This window comes from Prionailurus viverrinus, chromosome E2 (assembly GCF_022837055.1).
Source record: "Prionailurus viverrinus isolate Anna chromosome E2, UM_Priviv_1.0, whole genome shotgun sequence".
Classification (NCBI taxonomy): Eukaryota; Metazoa; Chordata; class Mammalia; order Carnivora; family Felidae; genus Prionailurus; species Prionailurus viverrinus.
In genome coordinates, this window is record NC_062575.1 from 19,410,864 (window position 1) to 19,438,650 (window position 27,787).

The 27,787-nt window shown below is 50.3% G+C and overlaps 1 protein-coding gene across 5 annotated transcripts; it reads right to left on the reverse strand.

Annotated features, from left to right (window-relative positions):
- Positions 1-128: 128 nt before the first annotated feature.
- Positions 129-27,208, reverse strand: PSKH1 (protein serine kinase H1). Of its 5 annotated transcripts, XR_007147474.1 has the most exons (6): positions 27,109-27,192; positions 25,217-25,273; positions 16,085-17,111; positions 7,731-7,837; positions 4,082-6,241; positions 2,272-2,391 (listed from the first exon to the last, which is right to left on the reverse strand). XR_007147474.1 is itself a non-coding variant. In XM_047836516.1 (5 exons), exons 3-5 carry the CDS (start codon positions 17,039-17,041, stop codon positions 2,340-2,342), a joined length of 1,116 nt encoding a protein of 371 aa, XP_047692472.1. In that variant the 5' UTR covers positions 17,042-17,111; positions 25,217-25,273; positions 27,109-27,192; the 3' UTR covers positions 2,193-2,339. The 5 variants fall into 5 exon arrangements, 4 of the variants coding, with proteins under 4 accessions (XP_047692471.1, XP_047692470.1, XP_047692472.1 ...); XM_047836516.1 differs by lacking the exon at positions 4,082-6,241 and having other exon boundaries at positions 2,193-2,391; XM_047836515.1 differs by lacking the exons at positions 4,082-6,241; positions 7,731-7,837 and having other exon boundaries at positions 129-2,391.
- Positions 27,209-27,787: the final 579 nt, after the last annotated feature.

Here is a 27,787-nt window from a genome sequence, read left to right on the forward strand (position 1 = left end):
CTTGCGTATTCTTGTCTGTCCTTATAAGGGAAGGGAGAGGCTCCTGGGAGTCCCCTTCCCCTCCTGGGACTTTGACTTCTGGCATGGCAGGGTATCTCCTCCCCTGGTCCACAGCAAGGAGCCTGGGCTGTCAGAATGGATGGGCAGCCTTCCCTGGGGAGGGCAGCCTGTTTATTGAGTACAGAGGATACATTTACAAACTGAGTACACAAAATAAATAACTGCACACTCTCCATCTACGGTCCATGGCATAAAGGCCCATGTCTCCAACCTCCCACTGTCCTACCCTTAGGGTCAGGCCTATCTTGGACAAGAGAGGAAATAAATCCCCAGGGTTCAGGCCTCCAGAGGCACTTGGGGAAGTGAGGGGAATTCTGAGGCCACAGGGCTTGGGCTCTCTGCTGCCTTGTGCCAGGAGCACTGAGGATAGGAGGGAATGTTTAAGGCAGTTGACTTGGCCCAGAGTGCTCTCTTTGGCCTTGTTTCCCACTGGAGGTGGGCACATGCAGAAAGAGGAGGGCCTGGCCCAAGGCTACCCACTGGGAAAAACTGAGTGAGGGCCAGTCTCTCCCAGCTGGCAGAGGCCCTGCAATCTGGCTACAGCTAAAGCTGGGCCACACCTCCTTTCCTGCCACTGAAAGCAGCTGAGGAAGAAGGGGACTTGGGTTCCAGCCTTGTTTGTGGTGGTGGGGAGGCACCTTGACTAACACGGGGATGGTCTGGCTCAGGCCTCCGGGAGAGCAGCCACCCAATTCCACCCACCTCCTGCAGGAGTTCCCTCCAACCTAAGATTCGGCAGGGCCCAGGCTGGACAGGTAATGTTGTGAAAGGAAGCAAGGACAGGCTGGCCCAAGCAAGGCCAGTTGTGAGAAGGCCAGGGCCCCAGGCACTCAGGGTTCAGAGGCAGGTCACACAGTATGGCTAAGTTCCAACTGGAGCTGTGCAGAAGCTCAGCAGAAGGGGAGGGCTGAGCAGCCTGGGACCTTTCCTCAACACAGCAGCTCCTTCCTTCCCACTTCCTCTAGAAGATGAAGGGTGAGCACAGTGGTCATTCCCAGGCTGCCCATACTCATGCCAGACACTAGATGGCGCCTTTATGCCACTGCAGAGCCTGAAGGGAAGGGACATTGGGCAGTACCAAGGGTAGAACCAGGGCTGACACTGGAATATTGATGGGGCTCTCCCTGGGAAGCCCCTGGCCTGTGCCTTGGCCCAGGTGCCCCCATTCCCCAGGTAGCAGCAGTGGGGCTCCCTTTAATCCCCCACAGTTGGGAAGGAGGCACCTAGGGAATAGAATGGGCATCCAAGGGGGAGAAAGAAGTGATAGTGGGCTCTGCAAAGAAGGCACTGAGAACAATGGGCTGTTGGGCAGGAGCTCTCCCTCCCACTGTCAGAGAGAGGTTAGAGCCTGGAGCAAGCCTGCTACCAACAAGGCCACACAGTCCAGAAGGGCCAAGGACTATGCCATGGCCCTACCACCAGAGGTTCTAGCCAGTCCTGAGTCCAGGAGGGGCCTCTGGGGGTACCACGAAGGAAGACAGACCTTGGGTGAGAGGTGGGAGACTTAGCTGGGAGTCCAGCCAAGACACAGGCTTTGGGCCTACCTGGGCCTCTCTCTGTGTTACAGATCAGGATGCAATGGAATGTGGGAGGCCAGAGATGAAGGTTCAGTGGAGGAAAGAGGGTTTCAGAAGTAACTGTCCCAAAGAGTCCTGGGACAACAGGACACCCTCTACCTGGCACAGCTTGCCTCTTTGGTCTTGGGGAAGAGCCAAGGGGTGAAAGAGCCTGAGGCCAGGTCCTGACCTTTTCCCAACTGGTAGCAGAGCAGTTGCTCACCAAAAGGAGCACCGGTGCCAGTTCAGAGGGCTCACATGTCCCCAGGCTCCCTCCACTTGGTCACACCAGGCTCAGGCCCAGGATGAGGATGGGGGCTGCTGAAGAGAAGTGGGTAGGGCCATTCACCTGCTGCCAGCCATACAGGCCTATCTCCAGAGAGGGCATCAGGGCCAGATGGCACAGTGATGCACGGCCAAGCTGGGACCATGGCATGTCTGCGCCATAGCCAGCAGCTCAGCCGTTGTACTGCTGCTGGTATCGCAGGTTGAGCTCCCGCAGTTCCCGCTCACGCACACGGCGTGACTTGTTGGAGCGCGTAGAGCGGCTAGAACGCGTGGACTGGGCCGACTTGGTGCTCTGGCAGCGGGAGGAAGCACGTTTGAGGAGGTTCTGGGAGATGGAGCGGTGCAGATTCTTCATGGATGAAGAGGCTGCCATGCTTACCACCCACGGGTGCCTCAAGGCCTGCAGTGCAGTCATACGGGCGCCAGGATCCACCGTCAACAGGCGATCAATGAAGTCCTTGGCCAAGTTAGACACACTGGGCCAGGGCTAGAGGCCAAGAACAAGCATTAGAGCGGGAGCACTCAACACTGCTCTCCCCATCCTGATGATGCCATCACCATAGCACTTAGCATTATGCAGCATTCCAGCACTCTCCCCCTAGAGAGAGGCACTGCCCAGCTCCTCCCAAGTACAGCATTCTTTCTGGACCTCCCCTTCCTACCCAACACTGGCCCAGGCCACCAAGCAGAGGCTGTTCTCTGGGTAAGGAGTCCATCTGACAAGTAGGAGAAAGACCTGTTCTCCCCCGTTCCCCCAAGCAACAAACTTCTAAGGTATCTGGACTCGAAGCCTGGCTCAGGAAGGTGGTCACCGTCAAGATCCCCCAGCTACCCCCAAATCACTATAACTCAGGAAGATTTAAAGAGAATGACCCAAACCTTCCACCATATCCTGAGCCAGACTTAAGCTCCAAACTCTGGATGTCCATATCAGGCCACTTAGCAGGGAACTTCCTTGTCTTTTAAGAGGTGACCCACCTCTCTCCATCTGACAGAGTGATGGTGGGCAACCACTGCATTCCCTGCATCAGCCTCCACCCCTCAGCCATGGGGAGACAAGGAAACAATTCAAGGCAACTAGATTTCTCCATCTGCTGAGAGGGCAGGGAGCTCTTGGGGGATAGGTGGGACCAGGGCCCTTCTTTCCAGTCTTCACGACCTCTTTAAACCACACAGGGGATGCCTGGCAGTGCTCTAGACCAGCCTCATTTTAGTACATTCTGTCCTCAGAGAAACTGCACAAAGCCTGATCTCCTACAAACACCCGTGGCTGCCTCACCTCAGCCATACACCAAGCAGCTGTCTGTCTCAGGGACTCAGCCTGCACGGCTTGTCTTCACCCGGCTGAATCCTCAGGTTCTCAGGGTAAAGGACACTTTCTCAGGCTTCCTCTTAGCCCCCAGAGCTAAGCAATTATTCCAGTGATTTCAAGTTCATTGTTCATTCCCATTAGACCAAGCTAAGCTGGATGAGCCCTAGTGCCTGGTGCTAGGCATACAGAGGCCCTCAAGGCCCTCAAGCCCCTCTACTGGAGGAGGGTAGACACAGAACTGTTCTGAGTGCCTGAGTCTTCTGGGAGCACTTTGGCATGGGTTCTGATATTCCCAAAGAGTAGGCAAGTAGGAGCTTTGCTGAGCCTACGGCAGGTTTGGCTGGGATATTAACGGCACCGTCACCCTCCTTCCTGCCAAATGAGGTCTGCCTGTTCCACTCTATGGTGCCCTTTGCCCTGGGGCACAACTGAACTCAATCTCCAGGGGGTTCAGGAAAATCTAAGAGCCCACATTCAGGGCAACTGTATGCCCATTCAGCAGATACACTTACACACTGACTATTGCTTCCCCCAGTTCAACTTCCTTGACCTCCAATTCTTCCCCCATACCCTTCCCCACTTACATACAGGACATGGAGGGGAAGCACCTAGGAGAACACTCTTCTGAAGTCCTGAAGAAGGGGTGGGGACTACTTGCAGTTGCTACCCGAATCTGGTTTTTGGAAGGTAAATCTCAGCTTTTACTAAACTGAACTGGTGGAAAATGACAGATCACATTACCGAACAATCACTTAACAGGGTCCTCCTCACCAATGTGCTAGCTCCCAGCAATTCCTGGGGAGACAAGAGCCCTCAGGGGGAGGACAGGGCCTCAGGATATGCAGGCAGGGGAGCCCATAAATACCTTGCTGAGAGCAGTGAGGGAGCGCAGAGTGACAGCCCTCCCACACACACAGTCTGGTCCAAGTTTCCCTGCAGGCCTGCGCAGCTCAGGGCTCCGCTACAGAGGCTGACATGCAGGGGGACTGGACTACACAGCTGCCACAGTAGCTTTTGGCTCACGGTTCAAGAAAGCCCCATGTCTTGCTCCTGCCATCTGAACACAAGAAGCCACTGTGAGGGGCCAGCCAGTCGAAACCACCGACACTCGCTGCAGCCCCGATCACTCACTTAAGTAATGGAAAGAAAGGCATAATGGGGCCCCCGACGGACAGAGCAAAACCCAGAAGCTGAACAGACTGGGTCATGGGAATACCTGTGCTGCCCTACCAGCCTTTCTGGTCTTCAAGAGAAAGAAAATCACTGAGAAATACACTGTGGCTCAGCAGGTCCTACTGGTGGGACAGCCCAAAGACAGAACTGGCAGCCCAGGCTAGCCAAACAGAGCTGGGACATGGATTCTGCCCATGCCCCCTTGGTCCAGCCAAGAGAGAAGAGGGACAACTCCTCTGATGACAAAAGAAACAGTGGTGAAGCTGGACTCACAAGCCAGGAACCTAAACATAGATGGGTCAGAGACACCCCCACTTCACATCCATACCCAGCCAGACCAAGCCAGACCCCTGCAGTTCCACACAAGTCCAGTGCAGTCCGAGACTGGCCTCTCACCAGACCCATCCTGTGAGCTTAAGCATTTTCATCTCCAGAGTGACACATGCTCACACCAGGCATCGACCCCTGCTGCTCGCCGAGCGGCCAGCCTGTTAGTGACAAAAGTGAGCCAGATTGATCTGTGCCTTCTGCTCCCCCAGATGCTTGCCTCCCCAATTACTGTGTACATGCAGCCGTGTGCAGAATGCCAATGAACTCATGTATCTAAGGGCCAGCCCGGCCCTCTTCAGCAGGCCCTGGCTCTCCCCATCTTTCAGGAGCTATAAGCAGCTGGACCAGGTGGGTCCCCCAAGCCAATGTGACTTAAGCCATCCTGACCTGAGAATCAGGCTGTGCCAATGGCACCCGGCCTAACCCTCATACCCTGAGAGGCTTGCGGGAGGAAGTCAGGCAGGCCAAAGCAGGTAAGTGGTCCTCAACCCACCCCACTACAGTGAGACAGGGGCTCAGGCTGCCCTTCAGAACAGTGGCCCCTGGGAGCACTGCTGAGGCCTCCAACAGTACTCAGCAAGGAAAAGCAAGACTCCACACTCACCCAGGGCCATGCTTCTGGTCAAGTCCAATTCAGTACCTCCTAAGAAAGCTTTCAATACCCACAGACCAACCCACTTGTTTCCACAACATACTTGGGCCTCTAGAGCTCCATGAGTATGTCTGTCAGCCCATGACTGACTGGCTGGGTAGCACTGTGGGCATGAGAAAGAGAATAGTGATAAACAGTCATGCCTTTGACTTTCCATAGCTCTAACTGCTGGCTCTGGGTAAAGAACAGAACTCTCACCTCAGTAAACTTGGAGTCAAGTCAGGGACACATGTGAGGCTCAGGTGGCTGACAGAAGGGACAGGCCCCAGGTACCACCTGGCCAGTCTCCCAGAGGCTTCCACCTGTTTCTGGACTGACTTAGAGTATGGGGCATGGAAGGGAATGTTAAATGTCAGTCTGCCATGCCACCAGATTCAGGTCTCCCTCTGCTGTGGGAGCCTAGGGCAGCTTCAATACCCAGGGTGAGAGCCTACACTGTCCTTTCCATGAGCCTTTTATGAGCTGTGTGTGTGAAGGGCTGGGCCCTGTCCTGAAAAGATAAGGAGAGACTGTAGGAGGAGGGACATCACCTCCACCCTGTTTCTGACCATCAAGCTGGTTGTCCTTTTCCCTAGTCTGTGGCCCTTGAGTCCTCCTCCCCTTGCAGTTAGGGTACCTACCTTTTTTTTTTTTTCCAAGTAAGCTCTGGGCCCAACCTGGAGCTTAAACTCATGACCCCAAGATCAAGAGTCACGTGTTCTACTGAGTCAGCCAGGCACCTCTAGGGTATCAACTCTTGACACTGTAACAGCAGAGAAGCCAAAAAGGGATAGATGGAACTCTCCCAGAGCACTTCCTTACCAACTTCACCTTCCTCATCCCCTGTTTCTGAGGGACCAGTCACTCCTCAGCAGCAGAATCCAACATTCCCTTTAAAGGGAAGCACAAAGTCAGAAAGGACTTTCCACTCCAGCTCAGAGGATGAACTTCCCTCCTCCCCAGCCCCTTTTACTTGCTCTAGCTCTAATGTCACAGGGCCTGGGAAGAACACTGCCCAGGCCACACTACCGATGGTTTCGCCTTAAGCCCAAGGACTAAAGGAACAAAGGATGAAGGCAGCTCTCTGGCCTAGACTGCCGAGAGAGGAGGAGGCTGCTTCCCTCCAGAAGCAAACCTAGCTCACAGGCCTTGCCCTAGACTCCCTCTGGCAGGCAGGTCTGACCACTCTTAAGTGAGGGCAAAGAAAGGCCTGGCTTTTCTGGATGGCATCTGGGTGACAAATTAAAGCATTAGGCTGAAAGCCCAGAGACTTCTAGAGCTTCTAGACATTCTAGGTCTACTTTCTCTGTGCAACCTTAGAGAAAAGAAGCCTCCTCACTTTTAATATGAAGGAGCCAGGGGCACCTGGGTGGCTCAGTCAGTAAACATCTGACTCTTGGTTTTGGCTCAGGTCAGAATCTCACAGTTCGTGAGTTTGAGCCCCATGTCAGGCTCTGCACTGGCAGCACAAAGCCTGCTTGGGATTCTCTCACTGCCCCCGCCCCCCCCCCCCCCCCCCCGCCCACCGCCTCCCCCTACTTGTGCTGTCTCTCTCTCAAAATAAACTTAATTTTTTTTTTTAATGTTTATTTTTGACAGAGAGAGAGCATGAATGGGGGAGGGGCAGAGAGAGAGGGAGACACAGAATCCGAAGCAGGCTCCAGGCTCTGAGCTGTCAGCACAGAGCCCGACGTGGGGCTGGAACTCACAGATGTGAGATCATGACCGGAGCTGAAGTCAGACGCTCAACCGACTGAGCCACCCAGGAGTCCCTCAGAATAAATAAACTTAAAAAAATATATATGAAGGAGCCAAATGCAATGGATTTTAAGTGTCTTCCAGTTGCTAAAGTCCTGGATTCTAAGAACACGGCTTCCCAGCTTTCTTCCTCACTTGGCTGCATGTGAGAAACAGAAGCATAGCATCTAACATTTAAATGGCCTTGACCTCTTGACCTCTATGGGTTCTTTTCCAGGCCATGATGACTCGGGAAGGTTCCCTGGCAGAGAAGGTAGCCTCACCAAAGAGCTGCAAGAGCTGCTAGAGCTGTTAGGGGAATGAAGGGAGGAAAGAAGCCTGGGCTTTGCTCCCATGACTCAATCTTCCCTCAGCTTTGTCTCAAGATGTATTTTCAGACCCAGTATTCCCACCCCCAAAGGCCTCCTTCCTGTACTTACGTGGGCCTGAACGAGAGCAGAGAAAAGAGCACGTTTCTGGGAAATGGAGCTTTGGGTTTACACAGGAGAAGAGAACTATTAGTACGACAAAAACAGCACACTCTGACATTGCCCATGAGGCAAAGTGTTTTGAAAAATTCGGCAGAGCTAGACATAGTGTGGCAGTGGAGCCAGCAACCCCTTCCTCTGGTCAAGACACTCACCATCCTGGTGCCTGGGCTTCCACACCAAACAGAATCCACCACCCTAGGACCTGGCAGGGGATGGGTGGGGGCTGAGCAGCAGGAAAGAGGACCTTAGGGGAGAGAGCCTGAAGGGAGAAAAAGAAGGAAGATAATAGAATTTTAAAAAGACGCAGAGAATGAAGATAAAAATAAAACAAGAAAAGGCGTGACAACTTAAAGGTTAGCAAAGCTGTGTTCTGAAACTTGAAATGAGTAACAAAATGAAATCCTGGGGGCGCCTGGGTGGCTCAGTCAGTTAAGCATCCTGACTCTTGGTTTCGGCTCAGGTCACGATCTCATGGTTCGTGATCGAGCGTCACATCGGGCTCTGAGCTGGTAGCCTGGAGGCTGCTTGGGATTCTCTGTCTCCCTCTGTCTCTGCCCCACCCCCACTCATGCTGTCTCTGTCTCTCTCAAAATAAACAAACTTAAAAAAAAAAAAAAGTGAAATTCTGCACCCCCACCTGTCCCTGCCCAGAGTCCACAAAGTGAAGGACAGGGACAGGAGGGAGACAGGGTACAACTCAAGAATCCGTAAGGATGCTACGTGTTTGCTTTGGAATCAGGGGGATGCTGGCAACCTGTGCCAGCAACCAAGTGCTGTCTGCTTTTAATAATGTCTTGGAGCAGTCCTGGAAGGTTCTGGATTTTAGAGCATGCTGCTGAGTGGTCTCTTTTAATTCCACTCACAGATTTTGCTGAGGCCAACCTGGCTCTTAAAAAAAAAAAAAAAAAAAAAAGTAAGAAAAGAAAAAACAAGGTGGGGGGGTGGTGTCTGGGTGGCTCAGTCGGTTAAGTGTCCAACTTCATCCAACTTCAGCTCAGGTCATAATCTCACTGTTCCCAAGTTCAAGCCCCGCATCGGGCTCTGGGCTGACAGCTCAGAGCCTGGAGCCTGTTTCAAATTCTATGTCGCCCTCTCGCTCTCTGCCCCTCCCCTGCTCACACTCTGTCTCAAAAATAATACAATAAGCATTTAAAAAATAAAAAACATAGGGCACCCGGGTGGCTCAGTTGGGTAAGTGTCTGACTCGATCTCAACTCAAGTCTCAATCTCGAGAGTCCTGTGAGTTTGAGACCCCTTTTGGGCTCTGAACAAAACAAAACAAAACAAAACAAAAACACACACACATGAAAACAAAACAAAAAAACTTCCTCCCATTCTAATTTCTGAGACAGTTTGGAGCCCTGGTGGCTATTAGAATGTAACGCACACTGAGACTCTGTCCCTGAACCCTGGGTACACAGGACTTGGACAACATGGAACGACAGGATGAGTGAAGAGATGAAGGAGACTTCTGCTCCAAGCTGGCCAGGCCATACTGAAGCAAAGCTCAGGTCTGGGCACCATACTTGCTCTGGGAGACAGATGAACTGAGGCCAGGCAGGGATGCACGAGAAGAGTGACCTTGTGAGATGGAAAACTGACCAAGGAAGGAGAGTCTGGAGAGGCATGACCGGTGGGGAGTGGTTGGACCAGGTCATCTTTAGCCATCCCATCCACCTGCAAGTATGCTTCCGCCTCAGTGGGGGCAGGAGGGGATGAGTGTGGGAGGCCGTCAGCGGATTTAAAGAGGTCAGATCGTGGGAGAGACAACAGCCGTGGCAGCTCCCAGAGGAACTCAAGAGCCTAGAAGCGACAGGGCCTGTGAGCAGGCAGAGCTATCCAGGTGGAGACAGACAATGAGAAGAGCAGGAGAGGGAGGGGATGGATGGCACACACCAGGCACTGCTCCAACACAACCCACGATAACACCCCTTTGTTGGAGAGGCCTCGGTGGGGCCGGGGGTGGGAAACAGCAGTGATGAAAGGAGGATCTGACCCTGAGTTAATGAGAAGTTAGAGGTGGTCAGGGCCAGGCATTTTGGTAGGAATGGCTGAATGCAGCAATGTAGGAGATGGGCCTCTGTTTCTGCCACCACAGGAGAGAACTGCTCTCTGGGGACTGTGTAACCAAGGCAGCAGCGGCAGAGGGAAGCCTAGAGGAGAGAGCTCCAGGGAGCTGAGCGGTGGACCAGAGGTGGCACAGGAAGGGGATATTGCCCCTCTCCGCTCCAAGCCTGCCTCCTGCCCCCACCAGGAGGAAGCTACCCCTGCCTTCCTCCAAGAGGTCTCTAAGCACAGCGACCAGTGAGGGTCCAGTAAGGCCCTCACCTAGTAGACCAAATCATATCACCTTCCAGTGACCAGTCAGGGATCTGGACTGCCAGCGTCTGCTCCTACAGTTAAGGAGGGAGACTTGTCTGTTGAATACTTACTGCGTACCAGGAGGTGTGGTGAAGTAGGGACAGCCCTTCCAGAGGGATCCCTCCTGGACAGGTATGGGGGCATCATGGGATCCTGGCATAGAGCCAGCACCATCACTCAGCTCTTGGCACCCAACAGCCACCAGCAGAGAGGCAAGGAGCAAGGGCTTAGAGATACCTCACAGCAAAGAATTCTAAATCAATTTGTGTTTCCTTGTGCTGTCAGCTATTGAGACAGACATGGGAAAGCCATCCACTTACTCCGGGAGCAGGAGGCAGCAAGAGAAGAGTGATGAACTGATGGCCCGTCACAGCCCCCATCCACACTGGAGGTGGGAATGTGAGGCAATTAAAGACAGCCAGCAGAATCCAAGCACAAGCCTGGAAACATGCTACCTGCCTCTTTGCATTTCATCTGCTGCCTGCACACAATGTCCAGTCTCCAGCTCTCCCACACCCCTGGAGAAGTCCTCTCCATGGTTCTGGGCCAAGGTCCTATCCCTACTCAGCTGGCTGCTATCTATCAGGGCATATGAATGATCAGCCCCCTCACAGGCGCATGATCAGCCCCCTCACAGGCGCCGATGCCCTTCACCTACAGAGCAACAGGACATGGCACATTCCCCGTACCTCCTTTTATCTTCAACATCCCAGGGTTGAATGACAAGCGTTAAGGTCATTTAAAGAAGTAGGGCTCTCAGAACTACAAGATGGTCCAACTCACGCCCCTGAGCGCCTGCCCCTTGGTGCCACATGGATGGGTAGTCAGACTGCAGCCCAGAGGCCATCCCTGAAAAGCCACCTCCCTCCAACAAAATCCCCCAGGGAGTAGCACGCTGGGTCTGCAAGTGGCCTTCCTCTCCCACCAAGATTCTGTCCCTTGCCTGGCAGCACTCTCTCTCTGAACAAGGCACTGCAAGAACCTCTGCCCCAGCCCAGCTGTTCGTGGGGCAGTCACTTGGGCTTGCCCACACCTCAAAGACTGCCCAAGCAGAGGGCAACAATTAAAGGCTGCCAAATGAGGCAGACAGCAAAGCTGCTGACGGTACCACTTTGCCATCAATCCCACAAGAGCCTCTTCATCTGTCCTTACTCTAGGAATAGAACTCTTGAGAAAAGCAGTAACATTAGGCCGGCAACATCACATCTCACATCAAGTCAATCATAGAATCTCCAAGTCAGTGGGACCGTAACAGTCCTTTAGTATGGGTCTTAACAGACGATGACTCACCTTCTGTGTCACTCCTTTAGAAATAACTGCTCCAGTCCTTCTGGAATCTCTCATGACAAGAAGCTCCCTCTTTCGAGGTGGCTCTTTGTGTCTTCAGACTGCTCACACACTCAACACAGGCCTTCTTCACATCTGGCCAACATGCGTCTCCCATCACTTCCCACATGACCCTGGCTTGGTCCTCTTCACTCTGGCACCTCTGGTCCCCAGAGAAAATGCAGATTTCTCTTCTCAAAATTACCTGTCATAGCCGTCTCCTTCCCAGCATTCCCTCCTCTTCCAAGATTCCTGCAGCTGCTTCTAAGCAAGTCTGGTCACAGACTACTAGACACATCTCCAGCAGGCTCTTCACTTTTTACTGGAGTCCAGCCCCCAGAAGAGGGGGCTGCCCCGTCTGCCTGCCAGCCACTTTTGGGTCCTTTCCCAGGGAATCACCGACCACCAGTACTTCCCTCAGGAGAAGCCAGGAGAAAAGTACCGGGAACATAAGTATTGATACACATGCTGTCTTCAAGGACCTTACAGGCCTAAGAGATGTCCACAGACAACAGCCCAAGAAAGTGCTGAAACAAAGACTCCAGCAACATGCTGAGACATGTATGTCAAAGAACATAGACTGTGGGGATGGAAAAGCCAAGAATTCTGACACCAAGATGGCCTGGATTCAAATCCCAGGTCTGCCACCCTCTAGCTGTGAGGCCATGGACAAGTTACTTAACCCCGCTAGCTTCAATTTCCTCATCTGTAAAATGGGGCATTACACCCACCTGGCAGCACTGTTGTGATTAAACATGTTGGATACAGAACCCCTAGCCCTGTGTCTGGTACTCAGTAGGCACTACACAGCACCATTCTTGATGGAAGCAATCTTTGAATTGAACCTTTTAGAGCTGGTCAAGTTTCTACGGCCAACAGTGGGAGCAGAGTGAAAAGCCTGAGCTTAGTACGTGGAGTGGAGCAAACATCTTGGGCCTATGGTGTGTAGGAAATGGGGCAGAGAGTGGGGCCAGGGCTATGGCCTGAGTATCTAGAGTGTCAGGGTTGTGGGGTAGGAGCCAGGCACTTGGTATATTTCCCTCCACCACTGGGCCCCACCCGGGGATGTCAAGGCAGAAGCCTACATACTCTTTGGACCATAGGTCAGTCAGGTGTCTCTCAATCTGCTCCTGTAAGATGATGCTCCTACAGAGCTGCAGGAGGATTCTCTCATCTCACTATGGTTCACACCATAGTGGAGCTCATTCTCTGGAATCGCTGATCTGCCCCAATTACCCCAGGATATCAGGTTCCCCCATCCCCAACGGGGATTACTCCAACAGCCCCCAGTCAGCCTTTCTCCTGCGGGTCTCTCACAATACTTTCTGCTGCATTCCCCCTTTACTACCAAGAACACAGAGGACTCCCTCACACCTAATGCTTCCAATCCCCAAGAAGCCTCTGCAATTATGGAGCTCCCAACAGCAAACGGCAGGCCTGGCCCAGCCTCATCAACCTGTACTCCATTACCTCCAAACAATCTCGTATTTATCCTGAGCACAGTCAGCAATGTCCCTTTCTCTGAGCCTCCTCCTTCTCAAAGCTCACCTCCTGTAGAAAGTCCACAGAAACCACTGAGCCTGACAGGGGGCTGCAAAGACATAGGCTTCAGGAAATAAGCACATTGGGTAGGCACATACAACACCACTACTAGAAGGCGGGGGGCAGGAAAAATGCCCCTAGAAAGGCACTACCATGCGGCTTACTGTCAGGTGAGGAATGCACATCTCCAAACCTTGCTGAGCTCAAAGTGGGTGGTCCTTCATTTGCAGAAGCAGCTAGATTAAAACACCCCCTTAACATGACATGGTCTCAGATAGGTTTTCTCACAGGGCCTTGCTCACTTAGATGGCCTTCAGCAGGGCAAATGACCATCACACAGAAGACAGATGACTGGACTGAGGGTGGGAGCAGGGCCCAGCCCAAAGAAAGGGGACCAGTCCAGCCACCTGATCTGAGCCACACAGGTCACGTTCCAGACTGCCCAAGCCCTGTGTTGGCATGTGCCTGCCAACAAGGATTTGTTCTGTGGCCATTTCCTACTCCTAGTCCTTTCTCCCCAGGCAATCTCAATCTTCATGGGGATGGAGAACATGACTTCATGTCTCTATGCATCTTCCCCAGGTGCACTTATGGGTAAGGCAATGGCCAGCGGAACAGAGAGATGCTTGGTCCCCATCTCAGAGCACCTGATCTAATGATGAGACCTCCCCACCCAGGAAATACCCCAGACAAATCCCACCCAAACCACAACTCTCTGTAGATGGTGGTAGAACCAGTTTTTGGAGTCAGATGGCATCTGTCTACTGTAATAGACAGGTGCCATCAGGGTTGGCCATGAATTTGACTCTGGAACTGGGAACTCATGCTTTCAGCTTCAACTGAGGGGTTGGGAGGCAGAGTTTGGACAGTGCCCCATTCCCCTTGCCACACACACACTGGAGCCCCAGACTGTGATTCCAACAGAGCAGGAAGCAGGCTCAGGACCCAGTCCTGTGGCTACAGAAGGAGCAGGAAGCCTGAGTCTATTCCTCACTACATTCATTTGTCATTCTCCCAGACACGGATAATCAATAGCCAGTTAGCAAGACTGCAAGCTCCAATTAGACAAACTGCTTGATCAATAACTGCCAGAATTAGGAACTCTTGGGCAAACCTACAGGCTTTTGAAAGAGTCAACACCTTTGTCAACATCTCTTGGGAAACCTCCCTCTCTGCTATAGCTAAGTCCACTACTCCCTCTGCCAGGAAGAACCCTAACAGCCTGGCATCACACAGAGCTCCTAGTGCACAGCAGCTAGGTCAGGCCTTGGCACTACACTGTCTCTGGCAGGTGGATGCTGGGTCTTCTGGCCAGTGATGAAACCTGGCCCAGAGGGTGAGCAATGAGGTGTCCTCTGCGACCACACCATCACAGCCTGCGCTTCCCAGCCAGTCAGGATTTGTTTTGTTGAATCCATTTGGTGCAAAGAAGATGTGAGAAACTTTGAGAGAACTAGAGAAAGCCCCAGTTTCTTCTTCGCCTGTGGCCAGCACAGAGCTGGTCTAAAGATGAAGGATTCTAGGGGCGTCTGGGTGGCTCAGTTGGTTAAGCATCCAATTCTTGGTTTCGGCTCAGGTCATGGTCTTGTGGTTCATGAGTTCGAGCCCTGCATCAGGCTTTGCACTGACAGTGTGGCGCCTGCTTGGGATTCTCTCTCTCCCTCTTTCTGCCCCTCCCCCGCTCACTCTCTCTGTCTCTAAATAAATAAATAAATAAATAAATAAATAAATAAATACTTTAAAAATAGATGTATATTTTAAAGATAAAGGTTTCCCTCCCTTCCTCATACAACTCTGACACGTGACCTGGAAATCCCCCTAGGGAATGCCAGCCCCCAACCTCACAGGAAGTCCTTGACTGACCCCACGACCACATCTGGAAGCTGACAGGGAATTGATGGAGCACAGGACATTAAGCACTGAAGACAAAGTGGCAAGAGGCTTTGGGGTAACTTCTGCAGGAAATGCTGCTCTGGGGCAGTTGGCTGGGGCCAGAGAGGACCCAGTCCAAAGTCCTTGGAAGGAAAGCTAGGTTTCAGAAGGAAGCTGGTCCCAGAGCTCCTTCCCCCTCCACATGGGTAGTTCAGGAGGCATGGACAGCAGTCAGCAGGCCCAAGCCTGAGAGGAACACCATGGGGAGCACTCTGCAGGGGAACTTGGGGAGGGGCCCTCACTGCCTTGGCAGAATCCTGTTCTCCTACAAAGCTTAATTCACCTCCTATTTAAGCCATCACATATTCTTTTATTCACAACCTTCCCAAGCCCACCATTATGCTTGTAGCACCTGGTGGTGCCTATGGTCAGCCTCCTCTCCTACCCAGTCAGCATCCTGCCTAAGAACCAACCAACTCTTTCTTTTTGTGCACCTTCCTTCAGCTCCCACCAGTACTGAAACCTAAAAGATTTTTTCAGGTATCAGGGAAATCCGTGGATCCAAAGACACAAACTCCTGGTTGAATCTGGCCTGCAGGTTAGTATTTGTTGGCACAGAAGATAGTACGTAAACATGTGAATGGATTCCAACATTTTACAATCAAATTTTCTGGCTTCTCTTTAGAAAACTGGAATGTCTGGGTGCACAGAATCCTCTGGGCTGTGTGGCAAAACTGGGAAAAGATGAGCAGCAGCGGCTCCTGTAGACAGGGCGTGGTCACGCTAGCTTGTCCCAGGTCCCTGTGGAGCAGATGTTGTGGCTGCCCTGTCCCACGTGCTCCGGCCCGCGCCTACGGTGCTGCTCCTGTGCATGTGGACAGCTCCCAGTGCCAGTGCCTGCATCTCCCTGCTTCTTTGCCTGAAGATTTTCTCCAGCACTAGCTGGCATTCAGGACAGCCCAGAAGTGCCAGGGACTTAATGCCCCACCCCCTGATAAATTCTCAACTCATACAGGAGTCAGTGTATTAACACCCACCCACCTTCTTGTCCCTCAGTGGTACAATTCTGAGGCATGTCCCATGTGATTATTCACAGGGCTCCCAGTGGGAGTTCCAGTGGCCCCCAGGAAGTCTACTTCTTCATATGCCCTGTAGTGGCTTCCTCCCTTTCTGCCTTACCTTCCCCACCCTTCATCTGTGCTTACTGGAATCATATCCCAATTAAATGATCTGCTCCCAAGTCTCAGAGCTCACTTTTGGGGAAACCCAAACTGAGACATCCTACTATTCTCTACCTGCCTGGCCCCATGAACATGGTCCTCAGAGCACATCCTTCTGATCAAGAGCTGCAAGATATCCCCCCACCCAGGGGCCTCCCAACATCCCTGAGACAGGGCAGACTCACCTCCCCCGAGTAACTGTACTTGCCCCTGAGGATTTGTCGGTACAGCCTGGTGCGGTTGTCATCCTCAAAGGGCATGGTGCCACTGAGCAGGATGTAGGCAATGACACCCAGTGCCCACATGTCAACTGAATTGGTGTAGGGCTTGCGGACCAGGACCTCGGGAGCAATGTACTCGGGTGTGCCACAAGTGGTCTTCATCAGGCAGTCATCACCCTTCTTGCGGGCACTGGCCAGGCCGAAGTCAGTGATGATGATCTTGGAGTCAGTGCCTGGGTGGTAGTAAAGCAGATTCTCGGGCTTGAGGTCTCGGTGTGTGATGCCCAGCGCATGCAGATATCGGACACCGTCCAGCACCATCTGCAGCACCCGTGTGGCATCACGCTCAGTGAAAGAACCCTTGGCGATGATGCGATCAAAGAGCTCTCCACCAGTGGCCAGCTCCATCACCATGTACACACGCTCCTGCGTCTCAAACACCTCCACCAGCTGGATGATGTTGGCATGACGCACCCGGCGCAGCACACGCAGCTCTGACTCACATACCTCTCGCCCTTCCCGATACTTGGTCTCAATCATCTTGATGGCATACGGCTGCCGGGTTGCACGGTGCTCCACGCGTACTACCCGGCTGAAGCTGCCTCGGCCAATCAGGGCTTTGATGTCGTACTTGGCTGTCACACGTGGGTCAAACTTAGCCCTATACTTAGCCACCCTGGCCCTGCGTGGTGGTTCTGAGGGAGGCTCTGTGTGGCCGGCAGTGGGGGCACCAGGGCAGGGGTTTGCACACTGACTGGCTGCTGGGAACCCAGCTTTGAGAGCACCAACACTGTCCACCTCTGTGATGAAGTGCTTGTACACATCACTCTTAGTGCCACTGAAGGGCTCCACCTTCTTGACGAGATCCAGCTGGACATCCTTTGGCGGCTCAGGAAGGACCTTGCTTGTCCCACAGCCCATCACGGACACGGGGGCATCCTCTCCAACGAGGCTGGCAGGACCTGCTCTGCAGGCAGTGCCCCGTCTACACCTACGCAGACAGAAGAAAGGGCAAGTCAACATAGCCAGAGATAGCTCTGAAAGGATAGCAGCCACCCTCCTCACTTATTCTCCCTTGCCCCTCAATAAATGTAGCCTGAAGACCTGACTCTAATATGGTTCCCTGGAAGGGAGGATGGTGTTGGCCCCTGAGTGCTCAGTGAAGGGTCCAGATGAAAGGTTGGGTCTGAGCTCCATGGTCTTGACTTATATCTCCCTGGATCTGATTCTCATGCTGCTTTCCAACACCAAATGAAGGGCAGGAACATGCATGGGGCTCAGCTATCACTGCCCCCACCCTCCTCCCTACTCTGTCTGGGCCCCTTATCCTAGTTGAAATTCTGTTTTTTTAAATGTTAAAATCATTCCTCTTATTACTCTGACTCATCTTTCCTGAAACGGGGGTGTGGAATGTTGGAAGCCGACTCTCCAACACTATCACCCAGCAGGGCTCAGAAAGCAGCTTCTCCAAGGTGTCCCTCATGGATATCTTTCCTCGCCCTCTAGCCTCCTGCAGGGGTTGATTCCTTCCTACAACTGCTGCCACCACTACCATCACTACCCTGGTTCTCTGCCCTAACCTTACTCTTTTCTAGATGGTTCTCATTACTTTGCTAATGCACCATCTTCACCTGGCAGATCTTGTTCCAGGGTCTTTCACTTCCCCAGTTCACCATACAATGCCACACAACCCAAGGCTGGCTGAAATCAAATCCTGTGAACTTAGGACTATAAACCTTAGCACGTTGCCACCAGGTAGCCACCAAACTATCTTGAGCTTCATTTAAGAGACAAAGGAGACCATGAACTCAGAAACGACACTAACAGTTTCATCTAGATGTGACTCAGGCTGTGGATCAGAGTACTCTGCTTCCTTGGGATGAGGATCCAAGAGCTTCTCCATTTGCTTCCCAGACAGAGATGTTGCAACCATTAACACCCTGTGGCTGGTAGGGCCTGGATAAGGTAAAGTGTTGAAGTAATGCTTTCCAGAAGTCACTTCTACCCTGGCCATCCTTCTCTATCTTGAGGGCCCCATGGGTGAAAGAAGAGGGATGAGAATTTCCTATTGATGATGCCATACAGAATTAGGAGTAAAATTATCAAATCAGAGCAAACATTTATTAAACATTGTAAAGGAAAAAACCAGCTATTCCCCCTTTCTATGTAAGGAAATAAACAGTTCTTCCCTACTGTGTATTTTTCTTCACTCTGTGTGTCTCCTCTACCTTCACAGAGAACACTTCATTTTGACACCTCTGATCACATGTGTGGAGTCCCCACCCCAAGCAATTCTTGTAACACCAGCCAGATGTCCTACAATTTAACTCAATTCTGACACTGTCTACCCAAAGGTAGCGTCAGATCCCACAGGTTAAGGGCTCAGGCTCCCTAAGACTGCCCTCGCCCTTACACACACTTCAGGTACCAGTTACAAGTCTAGGTTATCACCTGTGTTTCTGACCAACCGATCACAGACAGGGGTCCCAACAACCTCCTCCTTGGGTTCAATCAATTTACTAGAGAGATTCACAGAACTCCCAGAAACACTTACTTACATTTACAGTTTATTAAAGGATATGATAAAGGATACAAGTAAACATCCCGATGGAAGAGATGCACAGGGCAAGGCACGTGGGAAGGGGCATGGAGCTTCCATGCCCCCTCTGGGTGCACCACTCTCCCAGTACATCTACGTGTTCGCCAACTCAGAAGTTCCCCGAACACCCTACTATTGGGATTTTATGGAGGCTTCATCATGTGGGCACAATCAATCATTAACTCCATTTTCAACTCTTCTTCCTTCTCAAGAGAATAGGAGGCAGGGCTGAAAATTCCAAGCTTCTTATCATGGCATGAGTCTTTCTGGTGACTAGCTCCCATCTAGGAGTCACCTGGGGGCCCACTCAAAGTCACCTCATTAGAATAAAAAACACTCCTATCACCCAAGAAATTTCAAGGGTTTCAGGAACCTGTATCAGGAACTAGAGTCAAAGACCAAATATTAGAATAACTGATGCTCTTTATGCTCTTATCAGTTAAGAAATTACAAGGGTTTCAGAAGCCATGTGCCAGGAACTGAGGGCAGACACCCATATATATTTTTGTTTACCTCACAAACATCTACTAGGTGCTAGGGATTCAGGAATGAGTAAGACATGGTCCTGTGTAGATTATATTTTAACACAAACAGACACAAAAGCAAAACCTGGTCACTAAGGTCACAGTGCAAATGAAGAAAACATCATAAAAACAGATCATTTCAATATAGCATGTTAAGTGTTAAGCTTGAGAAACAACAGTAGACATAAGGAGAGACACAGGAGTTAAGGAAAGCTTCCTGGAGGAGGTGACCCCACAGTGAATTTCGAGTAAGGATGAGTCAGGTGAGGAAACGTGGGAATGGTGTTTCAGGCAGAGAGCACAATATACTCAAAGATTCAGAGCCCCAGAATAATACCCTGTGTCCGGGAATGGGCAGTTTGGTGGTATGAAGACAGGACTGGGGGTGGGGTGGCTTCAAGTTCTTGAAGCAGCAGGAACCAGGTTGTGGAGAGCAGCACAAGGTAGGGTGAGGAACCAAGACCTTCCAGGGAGGTGACTGGAACTACCAAAGAGTTTACAAAGAGAGGCAATCAATCTGTGTTTAGAAAGAAGTGAACTGGAGGAGGGTCAAAGTAGATTAAAAGGGCCAGGGAGGAGGGTGGTGGCCCAGATAGCAGGGTGGAACGGAGGGGTGTCAGCAGAAGAATGGACAAGGACTAAAAGCTAGATATAAAGAGTGAAAGGAAGGAGAGAGGGTGACATGCTAGTCCTTTGCTTGGGCTCCTGGGCAAAACAGTCAGCAGCATACCAGGAGGGGCAGGTTTGGGAAATGGTGGGAAAAGATCAGTGTTGGGTGTGTTGCAGGGCACGTGCAACATCCATATGACATTCACTGTGGATCACTGGAAGTAGAATCTGACATTTGAAAAGAATCAGCGTCAGAGATTCCATGGCTAACCACGGGTGGTGCTTTGAGCTAAGGGGCGACGCCTAACCCACCCCCACCCTCACCCCCGGGAGAAGCCAGCAGGCCATCCCATCAAAGGCAGCGGAGGGAGACACAGGCAGGTTTTGCTGTGGCAACTTGGGCATCACAGAGAACCCATAGAGGCCACCAGATTCCAGTGAGTCAAGGGCCTGCTTCTAAGGTGGTGATACTGCCCAATGTGGCTAATTCTTTCAAGGAACAAGCTCATCACTGAAACATACCCAAGAGCTCGATTATCAATCAATCCATCAGATAAAGGAAGAATCTGGAGACCACAGATTAAGGGCTCAGATTTTTTTTTTTTAATTTTTTTTTTCAACATTTATTTATTTTTTTGGGACAGAGAGAGACAGAGCATGAATGGGGGAGGGGCAGAGAGAGAGGGAGACACAGAATTGGAAACAGGCTCCAGGCTCTGAGCCATCAGCCCAGAGCCCGACGCGGGGCTCGAACTCACGGACCGCGAGATCATGACCTGGCTGAAGTCGGAGGCTTAACCGACTGCGCCATCCAGGCGCCCCAAGGGCTCAGATTTTAATCAACATGTGGATATGACTGTCAGTCGAATGAGGTATATCTTTCCTCACACGAGGGAAGATTCCTCCATCAACTCATCCACATTTGCTGCAATTCTCACCCAAATGTCGAGGAGATCCCACACAGTAGCTTAGGAAATCATGTTTAAACAAAGGCATTTAGAAACAAGCTTCTTTTTCACAGAGGCTAAAGATTAGAACCGTGGACAGGAATTCTGCAGATTCATCTCTTCTTTCAGGGAAAACACAATACTCTCAACGTAGTCAAGGGCTGCAGCTCAGGAAGAGGATAGTTCTTGGGCCATGTTTCCTGAGGCACAATACAGGGCCCTGATCCCCAAGACCACTGGTAAGCAACATCTATCACCATTCAGAGAGAAGACAAATGGCACAGGTGACCCAGCACGGCCACTCAGATGTCTTCTCCCTGGTGAGGCAGAATCCTAGATTCGCAAAATAAATAATTGTTTCCAGGCATATGCACTGGGTCTTTTTGTTTAAATGTGCACATCTAGTCTGGTCTTGCTGAGAAAAACTAAGGTTTACAAAAGAAAAGGCCTGACTTCGCACTTTAAACAAATAAAGTATGGGCAGGGATCTCAAGTCAGCACTAAGACAGCCAAGGAGTATCCCTCTCTGACCTTCCTTCTTCCTTTCTGGGACACAGTTTCTCCCACATCTATTTCAATTAGAAACTCTTCAAAGATAAGCTGATGCTGGTACTCCACCTTCCCAACTACAGATGAAGAGTAGAGGACAGAGGCTGCTAGCTCAGGGGGAGGGCAACAGCCTACAGCCCCCAGGTGATCACAGCTGCTCCACACTCTAATCACATCTGTAAAAGTCTCGTTCGGCAGAGGTCAGGTGAAAAGGCAAACGGGGACAGGGAAGGCATCTGACAAAACTTCTGGGAATAAGGGCAGAGTGTTTTCCTGCCCCCAGCTCTCCTGTGTAGCCCCCAGCACAGTGACCAGGGTGTGAGACAAGACTCAGGAGGTCACACCTCGCCAGCTATCACAAGTCACTATTCCCTTTCGCGACACCAATCCTAACACATCTTTCAGAAAGAACTGAACTCTCTAAAGTTGGCCTCCATACCCTCAACTCCCAGCCTCCTGCCAAGCACTCCTCAAGGAGTGCCAGCATGTTGGATAGAGTGTGGTAGTGGGCATGAGCATTCAGCACTACTGTCCTAATACTCTACAGAACGAAAGGCCGAGAAAAACATAAACTTGTCCACAGCCACTTAAGATAGTGACTGCCAAGGAAGGACCTAAATCTCCTGGTTCTCCATCCAGAGCTCCTTCCATCACAAGGGAGACTCCGCAAGTGCCTGGATCTCAGCAGAGGTCGCCAGGTCAAGGCCTCTACCCTTCCTCATACCACTCTGCTAATGAATTAACAAACCTTTACTGAGGACCTTTTCTGAAGGATCTGTATTATGAAACCTCCATTCCAAGTACACTCTGGGTCACACTGCTCACTGCTGTACTCTAGATTGCCTTAGAACACTAGAACTGTCAGCCCCCTTGAAGGAAGAGGCCACTTCTTGGGTTTCTAGAACTCTCTGGCACCCAGCAAAGTCCTGAGCTCAGAGCAGTGATTCGTGTTTGCTAACAATGAGTGAAAGGTGGACTGGCTCTTGGATTTCTACCTGCTGCAAGGCACCAATTTCAGAACCTCAAAAATTTTCAAGTGTCAGGAAGAGACCAGACTGGTGGTTAAAACAGAGCTGTGCTCTTTCAGTGCCTGTGTAAATGTCCTCAGTGACAAAGGAAGCTGGAGCTCTCAGGTCTGTTTGAGTCTTACAGATTGTTAATTGAACTCCAAATCAAATTTGTCCACAAGCTGCCAGACCTGACCCATGGGAGAGAGGGGGCGGGGCCTACAATGGATCTTGAAACAATTTCCTGGCCACGGAAGCCAACTGTGTGGCTCTATCCAAGGCAGGGGCCCATAGGCACCCAGCCCTCTCCAGTAACACCCCCTAAGATTGTTCTCCACAGAAAAGCTTCATAACCTTTCACCTGTAAAAGGTTATGCTCTATGTTTTGAAAGACTATCTATCAAAATGAAGTAGACAGTAATCTCCCAGTAATCCCAGAAATAAGGAACTACTAAACAATACTTCTAACCATCATGGGGCAACAGAGATACCAGGAAAAAGAGCTTGTCACTTTAGATGAAAACTCCTAAACAAGGACCTCTGCAACCTTAGGGAGAGTATGTGATTCTGCTTTTTCAAACTGGGAAACTGACACTGCATCTAGCAATTCCATTTTCAGAAATAATGCTATAAAACCACTTTCATGAGTATGCAAAGGTGTATTTGTACAAGGAAGTTCATGGCAAAGTTCTTTATAATAATAATGGACATTACCCAAATATCCATCAGTAAGAGAATAATTAAATAAAGATCCATTCATTCAATGGAATACTCTGAAGCTGTTGAAATGAATGAGGTAAATCCATATATACTGACAAAGAAAGATACCAGTCAATTTTATTGAATGGCTTCGTGCCAGGATCCATATCCGTGATATAGTAAGTCGTTTAAAATAGCATCTGAAGTATACATCCAATGAGGGGGTTAAAAAAAGATACAGACATATATGTAGAAAAAATATCCTAGAAAGGTAAAAGAGAAACTTGATGGTGATTGCCTCTAGGGTGAAGGGAACAGAAGGAAGGAAGGAAGGAGTGGAGGAAGGAAGGAAGGAAGGAAGGAAGGAAGGAAGGAAGATAGGAAGGAAGATAGGAAGGAAGATAGGAAGGAAGAGAGAAGGGGAGGGAGGGAGAAAGGGAGGGAAGGAGGAAGGCAAGCAGGCTTTGACTTCTCACTTTACATATTTCTGTGATTTCTGCAATGCTATTTTTTTTTTTAAGTAAGCTCTACACCCAATGTAGGGCTTGAACTCGTGACCCTGAAATCAAGAGTCCTACGCTCTACTGACTGAGCCAGCCAGGTGCCCCAGCTATTTTTTAAAATCATCACTACATATTACGTTTTTAAAGTTAACAAAAATATATACTGTAGAAATGTACAGACTATTATACAAATTTTGTAAAGTGCCAGAGGAATATACACCAAATTATTACAGTGTTTGTCTAAAGACACTGTGCATTATTCACTCCTATGTTTTAACTTTTTTTTTTTAAGTAGGCTCCATGCCCAACATGAGGCTTGAACTCCAGACCCTGACATCCCAGAGTAGCATGCACTATAGACTGGGCCAGCCAGGCGGCCCAGTTTTAACTTTTAATATTATTTCATAATAAAAATTGTTATGACTTCCTTTTTTTGTTTGTTTTAAAACAGCTCCATGCCCAGCCCACACAAGGTTTGAACTCACAACCCTGAGATCAAGACCTGAGCTAAGATCAAGAGTCGGACGTTTAACCAACTGAGCCACCCAGGCACCCTGATTTCTTTTTAGAATATAGTAACTCAGGACACCACTTCCCAAGGACTCCAGTTAGCACTGCTTCACATGGTAATAATTGGTGGGCAGAGACTCCTGCCTTAGGGCTGAGAGGAGAAAGTTCAAAAGTTTGCTGTGTCCTCATTTAATCATGACCCCAGCTCCATCTAACACATCCCACCACTGGCCATCCCACCATCAGAAATACACACTCTGGCAACGTACCTGGAGTTCTCCTTCCAAAATCCCAAAGTTCAACCCACAAATATTTACTGAACTCCTGCTGTGAGCCAGGAACCCTGCCAGGGGCTGTGACAGGCAAAAAGAAGGTTGCCATAAACTCTACTCTCAAGGAACTTACAGTACAGATGGTCCCACATCAAGAGTCTCTCTTATGATGCCCTTTGAGGCCACTTCAAGACTGGTAGCCTGGAAAGGGACCCTCTGAGATAATTTTCCTCCGCAAAATGAAAACACGACATTTTTTTACTTTAGCATCATATCAGACACCATGACAATAGAAGGCTGTCCCAAGAATTAGCTCAGTGATGACCTAGCCAATACAAATCCGCTTAGTATTCACTGAGTAAGATTCTTGGAAGGAAAGGGATTTCAAATAAATAAATCTCCTTCTAGCTCTCAACAAGCAGAATTACTTCCATTCTTCCAGGGCTGTACTTCTCAAAATTTTCTCTATGCACCCTGGTATTGAGGGGGACAGCTGTTCTCAGCTATCTGGAAACTCAAGGGTCAGTACTTTGGCGTACCTACAGCTCATTCATATCATACAGTCGGGAAGCTCTGAAAAGGACAAAATTGCCCACATAACATGTGAACACTTGTAAAGTAAAACAGAAGGCCAAACCAAAGCCTCACTCATTTAACTATGAACTTGTGACTGACAGAGATCCCCAGTATCTATTTCAGATTCCAGAGACAGCAGGATCTTCAGGGGTATCCCATTCCAAGTGAGGTGCAACTTTAGCTCGGTGTCAGGGGCAAACAGGTTTCCTGACAGTTGTACTTTCTCTAGCTCATCTATACAACTTAAGAAGTTCAGGAATTGCAATTAAACGGGGAGAAAGTGCTTATACAACAAACCTACCCTCTAATGAGTCAGCATTCCAAATTTCTTCCAGGGGAAAGACCAACTGCAACTGCCCTGAGGAGAAGCACAGTTTTGTCATAGCTTTCCTTGATAAGCAGAAATTACCTTGAGGAAATTACATAAGGCAGCTTCCTACATGAGACTCAATTTGAAGAGCCAACAGGCTTCCTGAGATCTCCTTTTGATAAGGGACACACTCTGGGAGAACAGCCATTAATGATAACGATGTCTTCCATTTCCTGAGTTCCAACTGTGTTAAGTATCTTATATGCACTCCCACTCTTCTATGCAACTACACACAGTAGCCATGATTACTGCTATTTTGGGATGAGCAAAGTGGGACTTCAAGGACCTCAAGATCTCACAAACACCAAGAAATGAATCCAAGTCTTTCTGATTCCAAAGCTCAAACTACTACCACAAACTACTCAAGCGAATCATACTGCCTCCCCAAAGTATGGGCAATGAGACTCTAACAGGAGTCCATATGGCACAGCTAAGCCCTTCCCAATGGACAAAGAAGACCCAACAGTTTCCTAGTGCAATGACAAAGATGTTCAACTAGGGAGCAAAGTCACCTGAAGTGTTTTGTTTTGTTTTGTTTTGTTTTGTTTCCAAAATACAGTTTCCTACCAGATTCCAGATATTCTGAATCAAAATATCAGAGAGTGAGATTCTTGAATTTGTATCTTGAAAAATTACCCCATGAGATTTTAGACCATCAAAGTTGACAAGGCTGCACCACCTACCACATGCATACATGTGCATGTGCAAACAAGAGATACACATTTGCTGTGCTCATCTCAGATCGCGGCCCCTAATAGGGGCTCAGTAATATAGCTGAATCTGGTTCTAAAACCAACAACCCATCCCAGTCCATTCAGCTCCTACTTTATAGCAGGCACAGAGCCAGCCAGACACTCAGATGCAGACAGGAGACTCACTCCCACCATCACGCGACACAACATGATATACTCAACAGTAGTCACATGAAAAAAATGACCGAGGAGCCAATGGTTACTTGTAAAGCAAGAGAGGCTTTTCCAAGGAAAGGTAATCTAAGATGGATTTTAAAGGATAGATGAAAATTTTCCATTCTGGTGGTTAGGGGTGGGGTAAAGAAGAGTATTTCAAAATGTATTACAAGTACAAAAATGAAAAAGTATAAAAGTATTAAAACACTGAGCTCAGAAGGTAGAAGTGCCCAGGTATTGACTTCCGGGTCATGCCTCTACCAGATTATGAAGAACCCTGAATGCCTTACTAGTGAAGCTTGGACCTCATCCTATAGGCACCAGGGATCCAGTTTCATGCAGTGAAGGACTTATTCAAATTTTCAGGTGGAAATTAACGCTTCAGCAGCTTCGTGGAGGGAGAGTGGGCGTGGGGAGCTGAGTGTCCCCTTATAAACTGAAGGATGATGGCTTGCGGAGCAGGCAACCCGGCTAGGCTCAGGCCTGCTTTTTCCCAGGCTGAACACGGAAGCGACCAGCTGCCCCGACAGCTTCTAGCGTTCAGTCGCAAAGGCGAGGTGTGAAGTAGGTGCCGGACACGCAAACGCAATGAGGACAACCTGCTTAGTTCACCGTGACCGACGCCGGCTGGTTGAACAGCGGGCAGGGCAGCTGACCACGTCCACCGGGCCCACACAGCCCCAGACATCGGGGCCACCCAGCACAGCAGCACGTTTTGAGACCAGTCCAGCCTCGTACACCGGGGATCCCAAGCAGCCACCTGGCCTGTTCCCCAGTCCCGCAGGCCCCTGCACACTGGGCTCCTGCGGGGCTCCCTGGGCAGGGATAGGCCCAGTGCGTCAGGAAGCGACCGTGGCCGCAGGTCGTCAGTCCCTCCCGCCCGTCGGGCCGTCGCCCTGCGCCGTGCCGCCTCACCTCGCACGGGCGGCAAGGTCTTCGGCGTCTCGGCGGCTGTGCTGACCCTCTCCGGACCGCGGACAGGGTCGCCGCCGCCGCCATCCTCAGGCGTCAGCGTCGTGACATCATCACAGCGCGCGCTTTACGCCAAAACAAACCCAGGCCGCCCCTGGGGCGGGGAGGGGCGGACCCTCGGGAGAGCCCGGCTACGCGTATAGCGCCTCTCCCAGCGTGGCCTGCCAATCAACGCCTTCGGGGCCGGGACTTACTCTCTACTGGCCGGGTGAATCAAGTTAACCCTTAATGTAGCTCGACCTTAGGCACCGAGAGGAACCGCGGAAGGTAGAGACAGAAGTGTCAAAATTTCTTGTTAGGGCAGAGGGTGCTCTGTAGTGCGAGGGTGGGGACATAGTGCGTTTCAACAGAGGTTTCTGAGGTGCCTCTGGAACTCTGCTAAGGATCGTTTTAAAGTTCATTAACAAATCAAAAATTTGTAACTGCAATTGAAGTAATTTAGGCATTCAGAAGTGTTAATTTGGCTGTCATCACGGTGGAGTTGCAAATGGTTGAGGATTGGTGAAGGTTAAGTCAGTCTTGCGCTAGCTTCGGAGTAATGAGTTTTAAAATTTTTGTTATTGTTATTGAATTTAAGTGTATCCTGAGACTTTGCAAATCAAGTAGATTTTTTAAAAAAATG

Bases quoted from the DNA above. Each gene is read 5' to 3' on its own strand.
- PSKH1 (XM_047836514.1), bottom strand. From the start codon at position 17,041: ATGGGCTGTGGGACAAGCAAGGTCCTTCCTGAGCCGCCAAAGGATGTC. The intron at 2,392-16,084 runs GTGAGTCTGCCC...CTTGGCCTCTAG, and splicing joins AGTACAGTTACTCGGGGGAG to CCCTGGCCCAGTGTGTCTAA.